The following is a 23,068-nucleotide window of genomic DNA, read 5'->3' as shown; positions in this document are numbered from 1 at the left end:
CCCTACTCCTCCCGGGCGGCCAGGGTGAGTGGCCGGAGCTCGCGTCCCCCCCTCTGGGGTCTGCCAGGGGCGCGTGGCGGTCGTGGGGAGGGGCCGGGAGGAGTGGGAGACGGACTTGCCTTGCCACCGCGGGCTGTTCCCGCCTCCCTCCCAGCTCCCCTCCAAGGGGAATCACACACCCCCACCCTCTCCCCTGCACGCTCCATCAGGAGACTGCACACACTTGACTTACTACTTGGACCCAGTCCCAGCTGCCTGCTTTGCCGCATCCCCTCCAGTGAGTGGGGTGCCCAGCTCAGCTCTTCCGCCCCCGTCTCTGGTCTGCACAGACCGCTCGATCTCCAGCTGCCCTCCACTCCTTCCCTGGACCACGGTCCTGGAGGGCTGGGGTTTGGCCTGGTGCTGGGGGCAGGCAGGGCTGAGGGGGAGGGAAAGGAGGGTGTGTTTTTGTTAGGTGCTTCCATGCTGTGCCGCCTCATCTGAATCCTGCCAGCAGCTCAGTGTGCTAGCAGCTATGCGTTTTAGAGAGGGGGCCGTGGGCTTCAGCTTTCCGGCTCATTAGAGGCAAAGCTGAGGCCCCATCCCAGCCTCTTCTCCAGGTTCAGGAGAGGGCTTCTTTCTCCCAGGAGCATGCCTTGCCCCAAGGCTTCCTGCACACCTGGAATGTCCTGACCGCGCTGGGATGAGGGCACCGTTAGACAGGAAGGGCTTGATGTTCTGGGCCCTTCAGGCTCCCACAGCCAGCGGCCAGCCACAGGCTCCTGGTGATGATACCAGATTTGCTGCCACTTCTGTTCTTCCTGCCGCAGCACAGATTGGCTTCCCAGACAGCCCTGCTTCAGGTTACTGCCTGAAATGGGTGTAACGGGTGTTGCATTGGTTGATTTAGGCAAGACCTCGTCTCTTCCCACTACTCCTGGAGTTAATCCAGTTTCCCTTAACCAATTTTGGTGGAAAGGAGTGTTGGGAGTGCTATTTATCCCATTATGCTTAGGCAGCTAAAAAAAAAAAAAAATCCTGAAGGATGGTTTTAGATTCTTTAAAAAAGAAAACCCTGAGGCTGGTTTCTGATCTCATGGCCAACAGCCTAAAACCTGGCTGGGGTCTGTCTGGGAGACCAGAAAAAACAGCCAAACTCGTTAGGTCTGGGAGCTGCTTCCTTCTGTGGAAGCTGGTTGGTATCATGCAATTGAGTCTCAGAAACCCCTCCCTACCCCATCCCCAGCATCCCTGTGCCAGGCCTCTTCCTAGGCGGGGAAGGAAAAGTTCCATTTCCCCAGTCAAGGGAGGCCAAGGCATTGGGGATTGGGGCTACAGGGAGGGGCCCGATTGGCATACAGGCCAGGCCAAGGCAGATGCATCTCCTGCCTGGAAGACAGAGGTCTCAGGCCGTGGCATATCAGGCCCGGGCTGCAGGCGGCCACTGGAAGGCAGGGATCCTGTTCAGGACTGAGAGCAGAGCTGGAGTCAGCTGCCTTGGTTTCTTGCAGCCCTGAGACCCGCTTGGAAGATGAGGGCATAGCGATGTCCTGGCCTGGGTATGCCATGAGCTGCATGGGCTTCTGAAGTTCACTAACCCTGCTAATGTTAGCATTTGGCCACCTGTATTGGGCAAAGCAAGCACAAAGAATCCAGACTCTTTCAAAGTTCTCCATCTGAAAGTGGGGAGGCAGGTTTAGCTCCACAGAGATGGGGAGAGGGGGCAAACCAGAGAGGAAGGAATGAGCCAAGATGCCTGGAGGAGTCAAGTTCTATTTCTGAGCATCCTGGGATCTTTGGGGACTTCTGACCCGCTCAGGTTTTTCTCCTCTGGGATCCCAAGAGGCTGTGCCATCAGTGAGTTTACTTTCTCTTCCGCTAACTGCAGAACGGCCTAGCCAGAAGCTTCTTTGAACAGACTTAGAGCCTGGCCAGCCCCTCGGAGTCCTCCAGGATCCCAAAATGCTTTCCTTGTCCCTTGGACATGGAGTCGTGTCAGCCAGGGCATTCCACTTGAGGCCTTGACGTTTGAATGGAGCAGGGTTCATTCTTCCATTTAAGCAATGAAGAAACCAGGACTAGAGACATTAAGTGCTTTGCCAAAGACACAACTCCGCAGAGCCAGCAAACTGCCCCTGGTTTCCAGCCTTCTGGTTGGCAATCCTGATGTGAACAGCTGTGCCGAGCATGTTTAGTATGTGTCCCAAAAGAGGACTTGCCTCCTGCAAAGAAACCCCGGCAAAGGCAAGCCCTCAACTGCTCCCAGGATGTACAAGCGGGAATACATCATTTTAAAAAATGGACTGCTACTTATTGAGAACCCCATGTGGGTACTCTGTTGTAAGTACTTTATGCGAATCTCTAATCCTCTCAGTAAACTTAAAGCAAGTCTATTATCCCCATTTAACAGGTTGAGGCTATGAGAGGGTAAATGACTTGCCTGATGTCACACAGCCAGACAGTGGCTGCTGGCCTTGCTTGGAATCAAAGCCAGAGTCCCTGACTCCCAAGCCCTCACTCTTGTAACTAAACATATTCTTTCCACTGAGCTAGGCTGTTTTCGCGATGGCATCAGAAAATCCAGGGGCAGATGGGGACGTCAGAAGGGACACTTACTCTGTTACCTCTTTGCGTCTGAGGTCACAATGCCAGGCAGGGAGTTCTGGGCTTTGCTCTCTCCTACCAGTTTACCCCCTCCCACGGTCCCTCCCAGCCAGCCCTGTTCCCCAGGCGTGTGTGTGACCTTTCCTCACTCCCAGCTGCTGCCTCCCTGGAAGCAGCCTGCAGTCCTGCCTGCAGTGGGTGAAGGAGGCTGAGAAGCAGTGCTCTGCCCTGAGGTGTCTCTTCACACAGAGCAACCCAGTCATCTGAGTAGTGCATTATGACAGGAGCAAAAACGATACACACAGAAAGTGAACTGAGCTGATTATGAGCCTGTTGCCTAGCTACAGGCCAGGCCTTCTGAGCTGTCCGCTCAGGCAGGCTCCTGGCCAGGGATGCTCACCCTTGCTCCAAGCACTGTGGCCAGGCCTGTGGGCGGCTGCTGCTATGCTTTTGTTTCTGTGGCCTGAGTTGGGGTCAGGCACAAGGGGCAGACTGGTCTTGTCCCTGCCGCTCACTGCCTAGGGCAGAGTGAGAGTTCATCAGCCTGAGGGGGACCCGTGGAGGTTTGACAGCACCCAGGTCATAAAATCATGTCTTCCTCCTTTTCCGAGAATAGACAGGAGACCCCAAGAAACGGGGCCCGGAGTACTCTCCAGATTCTCAGGGGTCAGGCTGACTTTAATTCACTTGTCAACCCTATTGAGGATTGCAGTCTTCTCCTTAGGCTAAGTCAGTTGATTTTTCCCGTGCTATTTCCCTTCTGAGTAGAAGAGCTGACCTACAGGACGCCCCTTGCTCAGGAAAGCAGCTGGAGCTGGGTTCTCACCTGTGTTAAGCATGTGGGCGTCAGGTGCTTTCTACTATCCCTGCCCAGGTGAGGCAGGGATTATAACTTATTTTGTTTTGGATTTTTGAGTTAGGGTCTCACTCTGTTGCCCAGGCTGGAGTGCGTGGCATGATCACAACTCTCTGCAGCCTTCACCTCCTGGACTCAGGTGATCCTTCTGTCTCAACCTCCTGAGTAACTGGGACTACAGGTGCATGCCACCACACTAAGCTAATTTTTTAATTTTTTTGTAGGGACAGGGTCTTGCTATGTTGTCCAGGCTGGTCTCGAACTCTTCCTAGTGTCAAGCGATCGCCTGCCTTGGCCTTCCAAAGTGCTGGGATTACAGGCATGAGCCATGACACTAGTCTAGCCCTAGGCAGGGGATTATTAACCTCAGTTTACAGATAAGGAAACTGTAGCCTGAAAGGCTTGTTCACAATCACATAGCTGGTGCATCCAAGTCAGATCTCATGAGTCCAAGTGCTTCTATCACTGCCTCTTTGCTCCTTCCCAGAGAGGGCCTCTGGCTCCCAGAGGTCTCAGAGTAGCCCCTCACCAGGGAGCTTCCTCCTTCACTCTCATTTTTTCCTTCACTTCCCCTTACTGCCTAGAATTGCTGAAGTTTGAATATTCTCTCTCTTTCTATTTCTCTCTCTCCTCACTGTGAAAGGTTCATAGGAAAAATGAAGGGAGACTTGATTAGGAGAGACTAGGGTTCCCCTGGTCCAGGCAGAGGAATGAAACCAAGGCCTTCTAGAAAAGAACTGCAGAGCTCTGTTCCTGGCTGCCCCGTTCTGAAGGTTCGCTGGCTTCTCTGGTCTGGGCATTGCCTGGGGACGGGCTAGTGGTCATGACAGGCTTTTGAGTGAGGACCAGCACTCAGTGATCCTGTGTGCTCTGAGCCAGGGTGAGTCAGGAACCTGAGCCCAGGAGGGTTGTGTCCTGCTCTTCAGCCCCCCAGGAGGGCAGAGCCAGCCTGCCCCAAGCAGGTCCCTCCTGAGGAACAGGAGGAGGCCAGGCCAGAGACCCAAGGCCTCTCTGCAGACCCTGCCCAGCACCCTCCCAGCTTCTTCCTGGATTTGTTTTGTGTTTTACTCTCTCGTTCAGAACAGACCAACATTTGCCTCTGAACATCTTGTCTCTGGATAATGAGGTGCTGCTGTTTGTCACCATTTGGGGTGGGGTGTGGAGTGGGGGGTGGATAAGAGATGTGTGGGCTATTTTGGAGAACAGGCAGGAGCAGAGTCAGGCAGCTGGGCTTGGGAGCAGGAGACCCTAGGCCCTTCGCCTCCAACATGAGCCACGGCAGCCTGGGATACTGGACACCAGAGCATTGTGCCACCCTGGTTCTCTGGGCACAGCTGACCTGTCATGACCCCTGGCCCAGCTCCCTTCTGGGGTTTTCTTCAGGCTATGGGGTGGTCAACTGGCTCCTGGCAGGGGTCCTTATCAGGAAATAGGCTTGGTGCACCCTAGAGAGCAGTAGAGGTCCCAAAGCACCAGTAGCATGGGTCTGATGCTCTCTCTGTGACGGGCTCACCAGGGCTGAGAGAGAGAGCGAGAGCAGGCCCTCACTTCGGCTCCAGTCATTCGGGAAACATTAACTGAACACTTACCACATGCCAGACACCATGCTGGATTCTAGAAATCCAAAAGATGAGTCAGAGGGGGTCCCTCCGCCTGAAAGGAGTCCAGTGGAGTAGGTGACAATCAAGGGAAATTAGGTGACAAGAGATGGTAACAGTACTATAAGGTGGCTCGTGAGAGGTGTCAAGTAGTTATGAAAAAGAAATTTCAGTAGGAAATGAGAGGAGCATCAGTAAATCCCACCTCCACGTGGGATGGGGTGAGAGGGGTGTTTGGAGAAGCTTCCATGAGTAAATAGAAGTTGTGTTGTGTGGGTCTTGTAGGATCCTGAGTTGGCTCCCTTCAGTAATCTTTAGAAGGAGCCAGTTTATACATAAATATACAAATAAATATATTTAATGTGGGTGTACCATGACCATGTAGAGTTAGGGATGCCAACCCAAGCAGGGATAGGACAGCAGGAGCATGGCTGGACAATACCAGGAGTTCCATTTGACTGGATGGGAAGGTGCTCGGACAGTGATCTGGGTGGGGCTGACTTCCTTCTGGGACTGAGGCTCACTGGCTCTGGGCAACTGTGAGAGGCTCCCAGTGCCAGCTCAGCAGAGGGCAAGCATAGGTGGAGGCTGGCTCTGGTCACTAGGACTAGCGGGTTCTGTTCAGCATGGGGCCGGAGTGAGCAGAGTCCGGGTCTCTTCCTAGGGGAGGCCATGGGGAGGGGCGAGGGGATGTCCCCTGCTGGGATCCAGGCTCCAGGGCAGGCCCTTACCCAGGAGCCAGGACAGCTCAGAGATGCCTTTTTGGCAGACCCTCTTCCTCCTGCCTCTCGTCCCCAGGGCTGTCCCTCTCCTCTCCAGCACCGCCTGGGCATTAGGCTCTCGCTGCCCCAGAAGGCTTAGGCCCTCTCCTCATCTCCATGGATCTCGCTCTGCAAGTGTCTTGGGCTGTGTTCTCCATTTTGCCTTCTCCTACACTTCATTCTTAATATAGGCTTTTGGGCATGCGTCTCCTTATGTTTATCTGTCCATCTGTCTCCCTGGCCCTCCTTCCTTGGCCTCCCCTCCCTGCTGACTGTATTCCGTTCACAGTGATGGGTGTCTGTCACCTCTCCCCTCGGCCCAGCCTCAGCCAGGCTCCCGAGATGCTCTAGGCTCTGGGCTGAGTTTTACAAATGCCATTTCTTTTCATCCTTGCAACAGCCCTACAAGGTAGGTACTGCTCTCTTTTCCTCAAACACACCAAGCATTCTATAGCCTCAAGGCCTTTGCATCGCTTGTTCCTCCTGCTTCTTGAACTCTCTGGATCTTCCTATGACTCATTCCCTCGCTCCCCTAGGTCTCTGCTCGGATGTCACCTTGTCATTGAGGCCTTACTTGACCGCTCTATTTGAAATAACGCCCCCACTTCACACCCCTTCTCTCCCTTTTCTCTTTATTTTTCTCCTTAATACATACTGTTCAACATACTGTGTGTTTTACTAGTTTACGTGTTGACAGTCTATCTTCATTAGAATATAAGGTCCAAGGAGCCAGGGTGGTGGTGTTGTTTTTCCCCCTGCTGTTTCCCAAAACAGTGTCTGGCACATAACAGGTGCTCAGTTTTCTGTGTTATAAATGAAAATTCTAAGGCTCAAAGAGGTTAAGAAACTCACGCCTGTAGTTCCAGCTACTTGGAATGCTGAGGCGGAAGGATCGCAGGAGCCCAGCAGGTCAAGGCTGCGGTGGCTGGGAGCGTGCCACTGTACTCCAGTCTGGGCGACAGAGTGAGACGCCAACTCAAAAAAATGAAAAAGAAACTCCCCCAAGGTCTCACAGGCAATTAGTAACAGAGCCCACCTTGAACCCATAAGTGTGTGGTTTTGCATTTTCATGATGAGAGCCTAAGGATGGGCTTGGTGATAGGGCTGCACACCTGGGCCTTTGGAGACCCGTGGGTCCCCAACAGGACACAGCCAGCCAGTTAGTGTGTTGAGGAGCCCAGGGGAGCAGGAAGCTCCCGGGAGAAGTGCTCTCCTGCAAAGAGACTGGGCTGGGCACCTCCTGCCTAGGGTGTGAGACCCCCTGTATCCTCCCAGCAGGAGGGAGGGGAGTGGCCCTGGAGGAGCCAGTTCATACCCAGTCTTCTGCTTGGGCAATCTTCTGCTTGGGCCATCTGGACTTCCAGCAGGCTCTGTGCCTTTTACAGTGGAAAGAATTGATCGCTTTGGCTACAGAAACCAGGGCAAGTCACTTCTCAGCCCTCAGTTTCTTCATCTGTGAAACAGCAGAATGGGAGTTGAGCTGGATGACTGAGTCTCTCTCCCTTCTGGAAAGCAAAGATTCTGTGAGCTTTTGGCCTCAGATCCAGCTCACCATCAGAAGCTGCATGCAGGGGTCCCTTGGGGCCCTGCACCTCCTCAGCTCTGTCACCATGTCATTGAGTGCTTACAGGGTGCCATATAGACACTCATTTAACCCTATAATAGCACTGTACGTGGGCCCTATTACTTCCCCATTTTATAGTGAGGAAACAGGTACAGAAGGCACCATTTACCTAGTTGAGTGGTAGCGCCAGGATGTAGAGCCCAGGAAATCTGAGCCCAGGGCCAAAACTTCTCGCCCAGGACTTCTTAGCTGTCCTGTGCACTCAGGCTGGCAGTGCAGGGGCTGATGGGAAGGGGGATCAGATAGATGCATGCTGCTGGCATTGCAGGATGGCAGCATGGCCCAGTGGGGGTTGAATGGAAGGCTGGAGCCGAGGCTTTGATCTCTACACGGGTGCTGTTGCTGCAGCCACCTTCCCAGACCCCTTCTTGTCCCAGAAAACCCCCAGTCAAGGGACTTGTGAGAAAGCGAGCAGTACCCCTGCCCCGGAGGGGAAGGCCTACTGAGAATCACCAGTTGCAAGCAGGTCAACCACTTATGAAGTAATTCCATTTGGGGGATCACTCAGGGGAGAAAGGAATCATTTGGGCCCTGGAGGGAACCCTATAACCTGGACAGTATGCCAAAGCCCAGGGTCTCGGATATGCCACAGCTCGGCCCCAGTTCTGTCTCCTTGGGAGTGAGGACTTTCTGGGGCCTGCCAGGCACTTACCTCCTAGCCCTGGACAGGTCACAGCGGAGACTGAGGCCCCACCAAGGTTTCATGCCACCACAGAGGGGATTGTCCTCACTTGCTTGGTCAGAGGGACCAAGTAGAAAGAGCTCTGAGCTGAGTCAGGAGACTCAGTTTGAGCCTGAGAAAGTCACTGACCTGCTTTTGTACCTCTGTTACCCCTGAAAAGCAGGCACCCGCGGCTACCCTTTACCTGCCCTCCTCTTCTCAGCGGGTGGAGGGTGAGGGATAGAAGTTAATAGATGGGACAGTTCTGTGTTTCTAAAAAAGTGGAAGTGAGTGGAGCAGAAACACAGCGGGCTGTTCTCCGTAACCCAGGAGCATGATTTGCATCTCCTGAGCCCGAGGGAGTCTTCCTCGCTGCAGAATGAGCCCCTGACCTGGTGGCTGAGGAGGTGGCAAGACTGGCTCCTCGGCCCTGCTGTGAGAGAGGGGCCCGGGCCACCCTGTCACTTGTCCTCTCGGCTCCCTGTGCTCAGCCCCTTGGCAGCTCTTCCTGAACTTGTTTTTCCAAATCACTAATTAACTTCACACTCTGGCTCCCAGGTGGGCCAGCTCTCCTGGCTAACTTCTCCTCAGAGAGTGAGCTTCCCGTGTTTCCTGGCAGAATTGGGATGTGCTGTCCCCACCCTTTACCCCAGTGCCTTCTGTTTCTCAGGGAAGGGGGTGGTGCCGGGAATGGATCCCCAGCATTGCCACGGCCACAGACAGGCATTTCATTAGCTCGTCTCTGGATGGCCATGGAAAGCCCACAGGCTGGAGCCATTGCTTAGTGCCCATATCTCAGAGGAGGAAAACTGAGGCCAGAAAAGGAACTTGAAATGTACCTTCACTGGATAGAAGCAGGCAGGGGAAGCTCCAGGTAAAGTTGTAGGGAAAGTGTCTGTGATCCACCCCCTCTTTCTGTGCTGTTGCTGATCGACCTATCCAAGTTCAAGTGTAAATTAAGTATATCATAGTATGTGCTGGGGGATCTGTCCTAAACCCAAGATTCCCTAAGGGTGAAATAGCAGGTATCAGGGAGCTGACTGGAAACAGGACTGACAATTCAGAGATGGCTTTCCTGGGCTTGTGAACTGACCCTGCCCGGGAAGTGGTGAAGACAGTGCCGTCTAAAGAGAAGATGCAGCCTCTGAAGTTAAACTGTTCTGAATTCAAATCTGGTGTTCACCCCTTCCAGGCTGTGTGACCTCAGTCAAGTACTTAACCTCTCTGATCTGCAACTCTTCCTGCATAAAATGAGATATTGAGGCCTGCCTCACAGGGTCCCTGGGAGAACTGAAGGCCACTGAAGCACATACCCAGTGCTTAACGGTGCTAGACACAAAAGAGACAGCTGATGATTGTTTGCTTCCCAAAGTTCCCTCCTCAGACCTGCTCCTGCTCTAGAAGCCTTGGGACGCTGCTTCTTGCTTCATTTTCCTGGTATTCTCCACTGAGAACACACTGTGCCCTCTCCCTCCTGGTGCAGCCTCCCAGGGAGGAAAAGCTCTCAGAGTCCTCATTGGACAGGAGGCAGGGCCGTGCCTACCTATTTAGGCTTAGTCCTCTGGTCAGGGTGGAAGCCCAGCACCCCCCACCAAGCAGGACAGGCGGCAGCGGGGGACACGAGACCAAGCCCCAGCAGCGGGCATCCTGACAGTGGTGAATGGCACTGCATGAATAACGGATGAAGGCTCCATAATTGGTGTTATTACACGTGCGTTTCATCCCCATTCATAATGACTGGACACTTAAACCCAACAGTTCCTCTGTCGAGTGCTGCTGTCATCATTCTAGTTGCAATCCCAGCAGCTGTCCTCGATGCTGCCACTCTCTAATCCTGATGGGTGTGGTTCATTTTTCTGTGGAGCTCAGAGTCCAGGAAATGTCACTTTGTGAGAAGGGGCAGGGCTGGTTATTCTGGGCAGACGACCCTGTGTCCTGCCATGGGTCATGTTGTCTTCCCTCAGGGGCTTCTTTGCGATCTGGGCAGTCAGCAGGGACATCCGGAGTGTCTGTGATCCACCCCCTCTTTCTGTGCAGGAGAGAGGGTCTGTGGCTAATAGGCTCTGCCAGTGGGGAGAGGCCCAGGGTCGTTCCTCACAGCTGCCTGCCTCTGGCATCCCTTAATACAGTCGATCTCAAACTCTAGTGTGTGTCAGAATTACCTGGGAGCTTTGCTGACACTGATCGCTGGGCCCTACCCTCTGCATTTCTCATTCAATGGGTTCAGGTGGGGCTTGAAATGTGCATTTCTAACCAGTTCCCAGAAACCTGATGCTTCTGTCCAGGACCTTACTTTGAGGACCACTGCCTTAAAGCCTAGTTGCTCCAGTTGTGGTCTGTGGACAAACAGCCTCACTGGAGAACTTGTTAGAAATGCAGTCAGCTAGGCATGATGGCTCACACCTGTAATCCCAGCTCTTTGGGAGGCCAAGACAAGAGGATTGCTTAAGCCCAGAAGTTCGAAACCAGCCTAGGCAACATAGTGAAACGTCATCTCTACAAAAATAAGAATAAAAAATTACCCAGGCAGGGTGGCATGTACCTATAGTCCCAGCTACTTGGGAGGCTGAGGCAGAAGGATCATGTGATTCCAGGAGGTGGAGGCTGCAGTGAGCTGTGATCATGCCACTGCACTGCACTCCAGCCTGGGCGACAGAGTGAGGCCTTGACTCAAAAATTAAATAAAACAAAAATAAAATTGTTTAAAAAGAAATTCAGAGTCATAGGCCGTACCCTAAACCTCCTGGACAGAATTGTATGGTAGCAAGTTTCCCAAGTGGTTTGTACAGCCATTAGAGTTGGAGAAGCCTTAAAACATGAGTGGGATAGCGGTGGAGTGTCCTACTTAGGGCCAGGCAGCTGTCGACGCCTGACTAGTAGTTGTCAGCCAAGAGCAGCCTCTGTCTTCTGTGCACCCGTCAGAGATTAAGAAGCATTGCCCTAGGCACCCAAACAGGTGGATAAAGACTTTCTGGGAGGGAATTCCAGCCCATGACTTCGTACCTTAATCCCACTTCTCACCCTCACGCTGCCTGGTGACCTTTGTGCAGAAGCCCGTGTCCCTCGCTGGGCCTGTCCATCCCTGTCTGATGGCTGCCCCTGCTCTCCCACCCCCACAGGTGGTGGCCTTTGCCTCTCTCTTCTTCATCCTGGTCTCCATCACCACCTTCTGCCTGGAGACCCACGAGGCCTTCAACATCGACCGCAACGTGACAGAGATCCACCGGGTGGGGAACGTCACCAGCGTGCGCTTCCGGCGGGAGGTGGAGACCGAGCCCATCCTGACCTACATCGAGGGCGTGTGCGTGCTGTGGTTCACGCTGGAGTTCCTGGTGCGCATCGTGTGCTGCCCCGACACGCTGGACTTCGTCAAGAACCTGCTCAACATCATCGACTTTGTGGCCATCCTGCCCTTCTACTTGGAGGTGGGGCTGAGCGGCCTGTCATCCAAGGCGGCCCGCGACGTGCTGGGCTTCCTGCGCGTGGTGCGCTTTGTGCGTATCCTGCGCATCTTCAAGCTCACGCGCCACTTTGTGGGGCTGCGCGTGCTGGGCCACACCCTCCGGGCCAGCACCAACGAGTTCCTGCTGCTCATCATCTTCCTGGCCCTGGGCGTGCTCATCTTCGCCACCATGATCTACTATGCCGAGCGCATCGGGGCCAGGCCCTCCGACCCGCGGGGCAATGACCACACCGACTTCAAGAACATCCCCATCGGCTTCTGGTGGGCCGTGGTCACCATGACGACGCTGGGCTACGGGGACATGTACCCCAAGACGTGGTCGGGAATGCTGGTGGGGGCGCTGTGTGCGCTGGCCGGTGTGCTCACCATCGCCATGCCGGTGCCCGTCATTGTCAACAACTTCGGCATGTACTACTCCCTGGCCATGGCCAAGCAGAAGCTGCCCAAGAAGCGGAAGAAGCACGTGCCGCGGCCGGCCCAGCTCGAGTCGCCCATGTACTGCAAGTCTGAGGAGACCTCGCCCCGGGACAGCACCTACAGTGATACCAGCCCCCCTGCCCGGGAGGAGGGTATGATCGAGAGGAAGCGGGCAGGTGAGATGAGGGGTCAGGAGGGAAGGCCTCCAATCCCCCAGTGGCTGAGGGAGTTCTCCCTTGGGATTTGGGGTTGTGCTTTACTGTGCTGGGCTTCCCTATGTATAAGATGTGCGGTGGCCAGACTCAGTGGCTCATGCCTATAATCCCAGCACTTTGGGAGTCTGAGGTGGGAGGATCACTTGAGCCTGGGAATTCAAGACCAACCTGGGCAGCATAGCAAGACTTCATCTCTATAAAAATAAGATAAAATAAACAAGCTGGGCGTGGTGGTGCACACCTGTAGTCCCAGCTACTTAGGAGTCTGAGCTAGAAGGATTGCCTGAGCCCAGGAGGTGGAGGCTGTGGTGAGCCTTGATCACACCATTGCACTCCAGCCTGGGCGACAGAGTGAGAGCCCAACTCAAAAACTAAAAAAAAAAAAAAAGATATGCCTTCATGAGAGCAAAGTATTGAGGCCAGAATGCTCTGTCTTCTGGCTTGCTCTCTGATAGCTTCCTGACTATCAGATCTGATAGTTTCCTGAACCCCCAGTGTAGACTATCATGGGCAGTGCATGGGGCTGTATGTCAGAAGCCCTGGTCTCTCATCCCCTCTTGGCCACTGTGCTGTGGTCCCTGAGGCCAATCACTCACCTTCTCTAGGCATAGCTGTCTCACCTGCAAAACGGGAATGATATCAATATCCTTCCCCAAGACTTTGAAAGACCTGAGTGCATGACACATATGAAAGCTCTTTGAGAAGTGAAAACCACTTTACAAATGTCAGGTGCTGTCATTATTAACCAGAGAGCAGGGCAGCTGTTCTTTCAAGGTGCATCAACACATGAATCACTTCTCTGAAAACGTTCGAGTCTGGTGTCTCCTGGCCTAATAAATGTGATAAAGCAGCCGCAGCGGGAGGCTGCCTTCTCGCACAAGCTAGATTGAGTCCTAGGCTCAGGGTTGGACATGGGCTAGAGGGGAACAGAGGAGGGAGCGGCCCAGGCAGTTTTGGAAGTGGGGGAAGTTGGAAGAAACTAGCACCTGCATCCTGGAAGGGGGAGGCCTGGGTATCTGAATCCTGTCCATCAAGGACAGGAAGGCCACCCCAAGAAAGCTGGCCTTCCTCTGAGTCAGGAGGTGGGAAATGGGAATCAGCATCATCCCCAGCAACATGGAGTCAGGTTGGAAAGTGGGAAAGCCATCTCAGCTCTTAGGTAGGGCAGGGCTCCTGGGGAAGGTGTGGTGTTCGCCGTATGGGGAACCGTCAGATGCCAGGCCATCGGGGAACTGGGCCAGGGCCAGGAGACTAAGGTCTGGGACAAAGTGGCTAAGCTCTGGGACAAAGTGGGATTGGTCTTCCAAGGAAGGTGCCTGACTCAGAACACCCACCTGTGGCCTGTTGGCATGTGCCCATCATATGTGCTGGAGCCACTCACTCCCTGGGGTCATTCAGGGGCCTGGGTCTTCCAAGACCTGGATAGAACAGCACCTATCAGGCTTCCTTCTCCGAGAGTAGTAACTCTTCCTAATCCCTGAATATCGTCTCTCAGGGAATTGCAGCTGTCCTCTGAGGCCCATCTGGGGCCAGAAGTCCTGAGGTCAGCTCTTCCGTGTACACTTAACTATGGCCCTGTCAGCCATGCCCTTGGCCTGACCCTCAATGCTCAGCCATGTTAAGGGCATGTCTGGTGGATCCCAGGGCCACTGTCTTCAGGCAGAGTAGCACCCCCTTCTCCAGATCCAAGGGCCCAGCTTCACCTGTGCTGCTGACTGACAGAGGCAAGGGGTGGGGACCAGGAGCCCACAGCAGTGGGGCGCTGCCCTGACCTTTCCCCCCAGACTCAGGTCAGCCTTGGGAGCAGGGGGCTCTGAGTCTTTCAGGCACTGGATTCTGGCCTAGATGCCTAATAAACAAGGAATGTCTGCCTCCAGGTGGTCCAGGCAGAGCACGTGGATGCCACTTTATAAACTTAACCCTGGTGGTACCACCTCTCACCCCTAGCAAGCCAGGCATTCTCTGCGGGAATGCACTCAACCAAGTGTCAGCCTGAGCCAGACCCAAAGAAGAACTAGCAACTGCCACCTACCTGCCTTGGGCAGATCGCACAGGGCAGCCCTCAGTGGGCCGATTTGGTTATCTGTGGTTATCTGTGCTGTGGCTTCATCCCCTAGGAATAAGACTCTGAGCCGAGGCCGGGAAAGGCCACCAACTTTCAGACCAAGCATAGCATCCTGCCCTCTGCCCCCTACCCCTGGCATGGGCCTGCTCCCTGGCTCCAGTGACATTCCCTCTCGGGCAGACACTAGAGCCCCTCATGAGATTGAGGAAGTGACACTGGGTCTGAGATCTGAGAGATCCCAGGTGACCCCATGGGCAAAGCCCAGCCAGCCTCTCACGCAGCCTCCTTTCTGTTGGCCTCTTTTCAGACTCTAAGCAGAACGGTGACGCCAATGCGGTGCTGTCTGATGAGGAGGGAGCTGGCCTCACCCAGCCCCTGGCCTCCGCCCCGTCCCCTGAGGAGCGCCGGGCCTTGCGACGCTCGGCCACTCGAGACAGGAACAAGAAGGCAGCTGCCTGCTTCCTGCTCAGCGCCGGGGACTACGCTTGTGCCGACGGTAGTGTCCGGAAAGGTATGGCTCCCCAGGATGGGCAGGCGGGGAGCCCCTACAGAGCTGAGTCACTCCAGTTTCCCCCACAGAGCTTGAGGTCCCCCCCACCCCTAAGACCATGGCTACCATCTCCTCTGCCTTGGATGTGCCCCCGCTTTTAGAAAGGATGTATGTCTGATCTCCTAGTCCCCGAGTTAGAAAGGCATCCTGCATCCTGGAAGAGAAGACGGAACCCTCCTCACCAGGCGCCTCAGGGAAGAGCAGTGCTAGTGGGTCAAGGGGATACCAAGCCAGGGGTCCCCACCCCTGGCTTCCACGTTCATCCCCTTCTCTGCCTCTGGTTCCTGCTGTTACCCTTGGGCCCCGCTCCGTGGGATCACTGCCAGCCTCTCCCTAGGCCTCCCTCAAGCATAGCTAAGTCTTCCCAAGTAAGTCGTCCCGGGAGATGGAACAACACTCGGGTCAGGGAGCCTGGTACAGGCCCCACACCCTCCCATCTTGCACTGGGGGTGCCGGGAGCCCAGGATGGGCTGACCCTAATCTACAAGCATCTGGGTGTGACTGGGGCAAAGCTAGAGGGACCGGGGGTGGGAGACGTGAGGAATATTCTGGAGGATTTGGGGAGGTGAAGGGAGAGCCCAGTCCCTGCTTGTCATAAAAGGTGGAATTCCATCCCCAGGCCCCAAGCCTGTGGCAGAGCCAGGGTAGAAATTAGACTGTGGAGCAAGGGGTTCCTGGCCTGGAAGCGGGGAGGGCAGAAATGACCAAGGGTGGTTGAGGGCTGGTGGTAGATGAGACCAGGGAGTTCCTTCTACCCAATTTTCAATCACTTTTTTGTCTTTCTTGCCCTATCCTTATGAACTAACCTTCCTAAACATCCTACCTGCTTCCAGGGAAAACTCTGATTCCCCCCAAAACAAAGTTCTTTCCCGGGTTGTCTGCCACTCAACCAGCCAGATTTCCCATCGCTTACTTCTCAGACACAGACAGGACTGAGTGTGAGGCAGGAGCGGCGGCAGCTGCAGGAACAGGCTATGATGCCTCTGTCCCCCTAAAGATGGCCCTTGGCCTGCCTAGCCCATGCAGACTCCTGGGGCACTTTCCCATTCCTTTCCCCGGCCTTCCCAGCACCACTGTTCTCATGGACTCCCTAGGCCTCCCTGACTCTATCTAGGCCCCAAGAGGTATGTGTCCGACTTTGCTGGGCATGTGTCCTGTGGGGTGTCACCTAGAAAGAGGTAGCCCAGAGGCCCCAGCTAAAGACTGCAGATGGAGTGTGCTCAGACTTCTGTCGTCACCTGTGTTCCTCTGTTTGGCCCCAGACCCCAAATCTTCGGACCCTGGATGTGGCCTTCTCTCCTGCCTCCCACCCCAAGCATGCAGTGGCTTTCACTGTGTCCTTGTTCAGGTCCAGAGCCTCGCTGTGGCTGGACCATAGCAAGAAGACAGCCTAGCATGAGAGGTGAAGGGGGTCCCTGTGCAGGAGTTGAGCACACCTGCTTTCCTCTTGGGCTGTGAGGGGCTCGGCAGAGTAAGTGTGGAAAAGGCTGTGAGGATGCCAGTCAGGACAGCCCACGAGGTCCTGGGAGCGGGCTGCACCTGGGGCTGGGGTTGCACGTGTGTGTGCACGGGGTGTGGGGAGCATGCGTCCCACCACCCTGTCTCTCTGGGGCGCCTGTGGGGCCCGGCTGCTCTATTTTCAAGATGCCTCCACACTGCTTCTTGGCAGCAAGCATGTAGCTCAGCCAATTAGAGTGACCTTCGAGAGGGAACAGGTGGGTTGCTGGGAAACAGGCCCTGCTTGCAAGCGTGGCAATTAACATTGCCAAACTCCCGGTGCGCACTCGATAACTTTCCCCGCACCATAGCACGCTGCGCTTCTCTGCGCTCAGGTTTCATGGAGGAGCAGGAGTGAGCGGACCCAGACCTCCTCCAGCCACCTGTGCAAGCCCCATCATTAATATGCAGCTGCCCCTTGTCGGAGTATTGGTTCTCTGGGAGCAAGGTGGCAGGGCTTACTTAGGGCCTCTCAGGGTTAAGAAGGCCGGTGCCAGAAGCTTGAGGTCTTTGTGCAGCTGGGCTGTCAATGAATTGGAGGGGAACTTACCTGGGGACAGAACAGGACAAAGGTCAGCTGGGTGTGGGGCTGTAGTCTGTCCCAGGATCCCAGGTGATCCAGAGGCCAGGGAAAGCCAAGGAGTCTCTCCCAAGAGGTCCAAACCCCTCCACGCCAGTCCAGGGCCGCCAACCCTGCAGTGTCCCCTGGAGCATGGACCCAAGGATCTGTGTGTGCCCCACTGACCCATGTACCTTTTCTTCACCAAGGCTGTGAAAAGTCCCGGAGTCTAAACAACATAGCTGGAGCAGCCGGAACCGGCCTGGGGCTGTCTCCACTGGCGTGGCGATACAGCTCACCCTACCCTCCGAGAAAGCTCCTGCATACTCCCCCCTTCCATCCCCTCACCAGCCCACCCCCCCACACTCTGCCCCTTAGCTGCACCCTCACCTCCGGGCACAAACAGGTACATGCACACACCCTCCCACCACACATCTCCGTTCCCTCCATCTCCCCAGCCTCAAGGGAATAGCTGGAGGGAACACCAGGAGGAGAGGAATTCAGGCTCCTGCGCCTCGCCTCATAGCACCCAGCTCCCCAAAATGTTCTGATCTGGACCTGGGAGCAAAGGGGACATGACTCCCAGGGCTCCTACCCACCCATCCCAGTCTCTTCTTGAGACACCCAGACTCTGTCCCTGGGCCCTGCTTTTCCTCCGGGTCCTACCAGGGTCAAATTCTGTGGCTAGGAATATGGTGATACAGTGTGCCTGGGACCAGTCAGCTCACTGGAGAGCCACACCTGCTTTTTTTTTTAGTTGAGGGTCTCACTTTGTCACCTAGCCTGGAGTGCAATGGCACCATCACGACTCACCCCAGCCTCAACCTCTTAGGCTCAGACAATCCTGCCTCTGCCTCCCAAGTAGCTGGGACTAAAGGTACACATCACCATGCCTGGTTAATTTTTTTTCTAGAGATGAGGTCTCGTTATGTTGCCCAGGCTGGTCTTGAACTCCTGGCCTCAAGTAATCCTCCTGGCTCAGCCTCCCAAAGTGCTGGGATTACAGGTGTGAGCCTCCATGCCTGGCTACATTAATATTTTTAATTCCTGCGAACGTATTTCTATTCCTCATGGCCTTTAATCAGTAACCAAACAGCCTGTCTGTCTGTCTGTCTGTCTGTCTGTCTGTCTATCCGTCCGTCCATCCCTCACCCAGACCAGCAAGGAACAAGGCTGTCACATGGGGCATCTCTGCTGGTGTAAACGAGGTTTGCCTCCCTGGAAGAGCAGTGCCCACAGCAGTGCTGCCCTGGGAGAAGTGGCCTGATATTTTCTGGCTCTGGCCTGGGGCACAGGTGGGCCTGGAGTTGTAGCCCCAGGCTTGGTGCGAGCCGAGGGTGGGCAGCCTAGGCACAGGAGGCCCTCCTCTGGGGGAGCCCCTGACCAGATTCAGCGGGTGACTCCCCGCGGCAGTGCCCAGTGGCCCATCTGTGCCCCGAGCTCTCCACGCTGCTTCCTCTGCTTCCGCGAGTTTTTCTTGTCTCTCCCGCTCCCTCAGACTCCCAGCCCTGCCTCTGAGTCACCTGCCGCTCCCACCCAGCCTCTGTGCTGTGTAATCCTGCCAGAACCGGAGACTCATCTAATTTCTATAATTAAGTGTATTCATTTACCTAACGAGCCCGGGAGCACCACAGGTTTGTGAGTCATTGGATGAGCAGGGGCACACCTCGCGCAGGGGCAGCTGAGGGGAAGTGTGGGGCCAGAAGCCGTCCTGCCCCTCCCAGGAAGGAGGCCCTCTGCAGCCTGAGGAACAAGGCCTGCCGCAGCCAAGACATTTCCTGTTTTACCTGATGGGAATTAGACCTGACAGCAGAGCCGTGCGGCTTGGCAATTTTTAGAGTCAGATTATGCAACTTTGTAGAGGGAATGACTAAGGAAGGGCCGTATCTACTCCTTCCCATGGTGGGCATAGATGGACGGCGTTCCAGGCCCCTGCAGAGGCTGGGAGATCGGACTCCACCCTCAAAGGTGAACTGGGCAGATCAGATTCCTTCATGGGGTCGGGGGCGTTGCGCAGAGCCTGTGCCAGGACAGCGCCTCCCTTGGTCTTGGGCAGACTCGGAAACATCCTTTCTGGAAAGGTCCATTCAGCCCTGCTGTGTTCTGTGTCTCCCACTGGCTCTCAGAATGAAGTGTCCCTTACACGTTGGAGAGAAAAGGGCCTTCACACAACTACCCTTCAGCAGGAGACAGGCCCTTCAAGTGACAAGGATGAGGAAGCCTGTGGAGCAGGATGGAGACACTATCCCCTCACATCCCCCCCCACGCCCACACACAGCTGGCAGGGCTCCCTGGCCCCAGGGTCTAGGCTCTCACAGGGACATGATGAGCTAGGTGTCCAGGTTAGCGCGGGTACCACAGCTATTTTCTCCCGACTTGCCTTTCTGGTTCAGGGAACCGAGGCCGCTATTTCTGTGGCAGCCCTCAAGTTGTCAGGAGCCCAAGTTTCCACGGCACCCACCGCCTCCTTCCCTCTCTTCCCTCCCACAGGGATGGGCCTACTCACGGCACCCCTATGGTGGGCACAGATGTCCCTGGGCGACAAGATGCACCAGTGCCAGGCTGGAGCCCTAATGCCTTGGGGAGCTGGGCTCCCACACATCCCTCCTGGCTCTCTGGCTTCACAGGGAGAGACAGGACCCAGCTAACGGGAGAGTGGAGTAGGTGGTCTGTCCTCAGTGACCTCTGAGTACCCCTGACCTGCCCAGAGCCCTGGGAAAGGGCAGGGTGAGTCTTGGCATTTGCAGGCCCGTCCCTGTGTGCCGGGCTCTTCCATGGGAGACGGCTGCCCTCAGTAGCCTCAGCCCCTCCCAGGCCTTGGGCCTCCCTCCTTGAGAGAAGACTCTCTCCCGCCCACCCCCTGAGAGTGGAGTTTGTTTTCCTTGGGGTAGACCTGGACGTACACCCCCTTCTTTGGCTCTCAGAAGCCTTTCCCCCACACCTGGGCTTTAGCCCCTTGCAGAAGAGGGAGGCAGCCTGAGTAGTTCACAACCTTCCAGCCTGTACCAGGGCTCCCAACAACCCTAGGGGCCACCTCTCAGGGCTTCTGAGGGGTGGAGCCAGCGGGGAGGGGACTGCAGCCTGGAGCCTGGATAATGGAAGGGAGGCCATGTACTGGCCTGAGGGCCAGGCCTCCAGGAGGCTACCCTGGGGCCAAGGCTGCCCTTTCACAGAACCTCCTGCAAGAGGAGGGCCCCTGCCCTGGCCAGGGTGTCACCCCCTGAAGTCCCTGCCTCACCCCTATTGGGTCAAATAGGTAGATTCCAGAATGAGTTTCCTAAGGAGACCCCTCCTCAACTCTCAGAGGCCCCTGAGGCCAGGGAGTTCATGGAAGCCGGTGGAAAAGCAACCTAGGGCCATCATCTCCCAGAGTGGGCTTCGGCTCTCGGGGGCACCTCTCCACCTTGCTGTGACTCCTTGTGCCCCACATGCGCCCATCCAAGACGCCCAGTAGCCCAAACACTCTCACCAGCACGGATTAGGATCTCGTTGCCCTCAGGGAGCCCAGAGGCACCCCCATCACCTAGTGAGTTGGGACCAGTGGCAAGTGTGCCTCAAGGTATGGCCACAGGAATACAGGGCAAGACCACAGCGCTCTCTGCTTGTCCTCAGAAACGGGGTTCTGAAGAGCCTTGGGCTTCTCCAATTTCCTCAAGGACAGTACTCGGAGGCCCAGAACACCAGCGGGCCAAGGGGCAGTGTTTAAAGAGGTGGCTGGGACACATGGTCTTAAGATGGGGATGGTGTCACCCCAAGATGAGGACGCCCTTTCCCTAGAAAAGTCATGGAGGCAGCCAGGCAGCCCATGGTAGGAGCTGTGAGGTCTGCCTTGACGAGAGGCATTGCTCTGGACCTCAGATCTGAGGGCTGCGGGGACTATCCCAACACTGACCTGGAGGGGGCTGAACTGCCACCCACGCTGATGACGCCGATCTGCAGCTGGTACAGCAGCATCCCCACTGCCCCACCTGTCCTACCTGGGCTCCCCCTGGTAAGGAAGGGTAAGTCACAGACATCCCAGACTGAGGACAGGATCCCAATACGGGCTTCCCGAAGAGTTGCGTTTCTCAATAAGATGCTATTTCCTGACTTTCTCCTGAGACAGGCACGTTCGTCCTCCATGACCTTCCCCTTCAGCACTCACCTGAGGTTGCATGCTCTCCAACTGTCTGGACTCTGTTCCAGCCACACTGAGGAAGGGGGCTGGGCACATCATGGCACCATATTCGGGAGCCTTCTTCACCAGCTCCTTGGGACCGTGGAATACCCCAGGGTGGTGACAGTGGATGGAGCTGTTTGGTGGAGAGCTCAAGATGGGCAGGCAACAGCTAGGGCGGACACCTGTGAGCCACACACTGGGAACTTTCCCAGCAGCCTGCGTGTCAGGCTGCAGAGCTGTGGTCTCTCTCTCCACCGCGCTGGCACTTTGAAGACCCGTGAGACTAGTGGTTACTGGAGCTAGGGTTTGTCTGAACAGGTATGGAGATAAGCTGTCACGTCATCTGAATCACCTTGGCCCAGAGTGGGCTTGGCAGAGGGGTGCCGAAGGGCATTCCCCAACCCTTCCCTGCTCTCCCTGGCCTCTTAGCCCTGGGCCCCAGTTGCCTTCCAGCTCTGCTCCTGGCCTGCTCCTCAACCTGCAGCCTGTGGGCTCAACAGCTGGCTTCCTCCTAACATCTCATTCTTTGTTTCTCCCTTCCTTTTGCTGGATATGCTGCCGCCCCCCTCCCCGCCACTCCCTAGAAGGCAATGTTGGGCCGAAAGCGTGCGTCCTAGTGTCTCACACCTGTGCTCTTTAAACACAGAGACCTGCCAAGACGCCCTCTCGTCCAACTATGCCCAGGCTGAAGTCCTCACCCTCTCTTAAAGCGGAACCAACGTGAGAGAGACAGGCAGACAGACAGAAAGCCAGAGGCTTAGGGAAACTCTGGAACCCAGGCAAGAATCTTTTCGCTGGGAAAGACTCAGATATCCTTGTTTGCACAGGACTGGTGGAAAACTGCCCATGTGACCTTCGGGGCCCAGAGCCATCTGGGTCTGATGTTCTGTTCTACTGTACATTGAAGAGATATATATGCACATATAGTATCTATATTCATACATACTATACTCTTGTGTGTAGTGCACGTGCTATTGGTGGTTTGTCTTGTTAGGCTGTGTCTTCCCATACCTTTGTCCCACCCAGGGTTTCCCATCCCTGTCACTGATTCCCTGTTGTTTCTGCTGACTGTGTGGAATGTCCCAGGAAAAGTGCATCTGGGAATTGCCAGTCCAGATGGGCGGTCCTGGGCGACTCTCTCGAGGGTGTTTCCCCTGTCAACAGGTGGTCTGTTGAAGGCCAGACTGCCCCCCAGGGTCACTGCTCCACTCGCCCCACCCCACCCCAGATTGGGGTTCTACCTCCTGCCCCACACCCCAGCTGTGGGGGGACTTCCAGGGGCTCCTCTGCGGCCTCCTCCCCTCCTTCTTCCACCCCATCTGTGTCCTTGACTAAGGGGGGCGTTTTGTCTTTTTGATTTTTGAATTCTTTTTTCGTTCCGTCTCCTTCGTCTGTTTGTTTTCAAAGATGCTGCTGGGCAGACGGGCAGGGAAGGGATCTGTCTGCCCCTTTGGCTCAGGGGTCTGGGAAGGGGAAGCCTCGGGCGAGAGGAGACCAGTTGCAATACTGTACTTCCTGGCTGGTGGCCAGGGGATGCGTGCAATAGCGGAGGCCAGGTGACCCCTTCAGCCTTGGCCTCTGCCCCTCCCTCGGCCCTCCTTCCCCACTCCCATCCCTCCCTCCTCCCTGGTGTTGGTCGGTCCTTTTCTAAAGCTGTCCCCTTGTCGTGTCCATGGCATGCCCAGGCCGGACCCTGCGCCCTGTCCACATGTCTTCCATCGTTATGCTCTGCTCGAGCCCCAATAAAGACATCTGGAGCGTCCTGCTGCTCGTGCTGTGTAAGCACCTGCCTCTGCCTCTCCTTTCCGGCTCTGTGTCTGTGGGGACCTCCCTGGGCTCACCCCTAACACCTGAGGAATGTACACACTCATCTCATAACGCACCACCAACACCTCCAGAATCATCCATGGAGTCTAGCCCCGGCATTTCACAGATAGAGACCAGCGCTCAGAAGGAAGAGTGGTCTGCCCTAGGCACACAGAGAGGACTAAACCAGAGCCCCTGACTCTCGAGCGGTGTTCTGGTCTCCACCTCTACCCCCTGGACTCCAGCTGCAACAT

The 23,068-nt window shown here is 55.7% G+C and overlaps 1 protein-coding gene across 1 annotated transcript; it reads left to right on the top strand.

Moving 5' to 3' along the window:
- Positions 1 to 3: 3 nt before the first annotated feature.
- Positions 4 to 22,790, top strand: KCNC4 (potassium voltage-gated channel subfamily C member 4; the record flags this gene model as incomplete). The annotated part of the gene is made up of 4 exons (XM_008068484.1): positions 4 to 24; positions 11,203 to 12,139; positions 14,551 to 14,754; positions 21,655 to 22,790. Coding segments are annotated over 4 exons (1,224 nt in total), but the record flags the coding sequence as incomplete, so codon positions are not given.
- Positions 22,791 to 23,068: the final 278 nt, after the last annotated feature.

The sequence above is a fragment of the Carlito syrichta genome, unplaced genomic scaffold, assembly GCF_000164805.1.
Source record: "Carlito syrichta isolate Samal-C Ts95f unplaced genomic scaffold, Tarsius_syrichta-2.0.1 Scaffold311032, whole genome shotgun sequence".
Lineage (NCBI taxonomy): Eukaryota > Metazoa > Chordata > Mammalia > Primates > Tarsiidae > Carlito > Carlito syrichta.
Note: the sequence above shows the minus strand (reverse complement) of the source record. Positions and strands in the feature narration are given on the sequence as shown.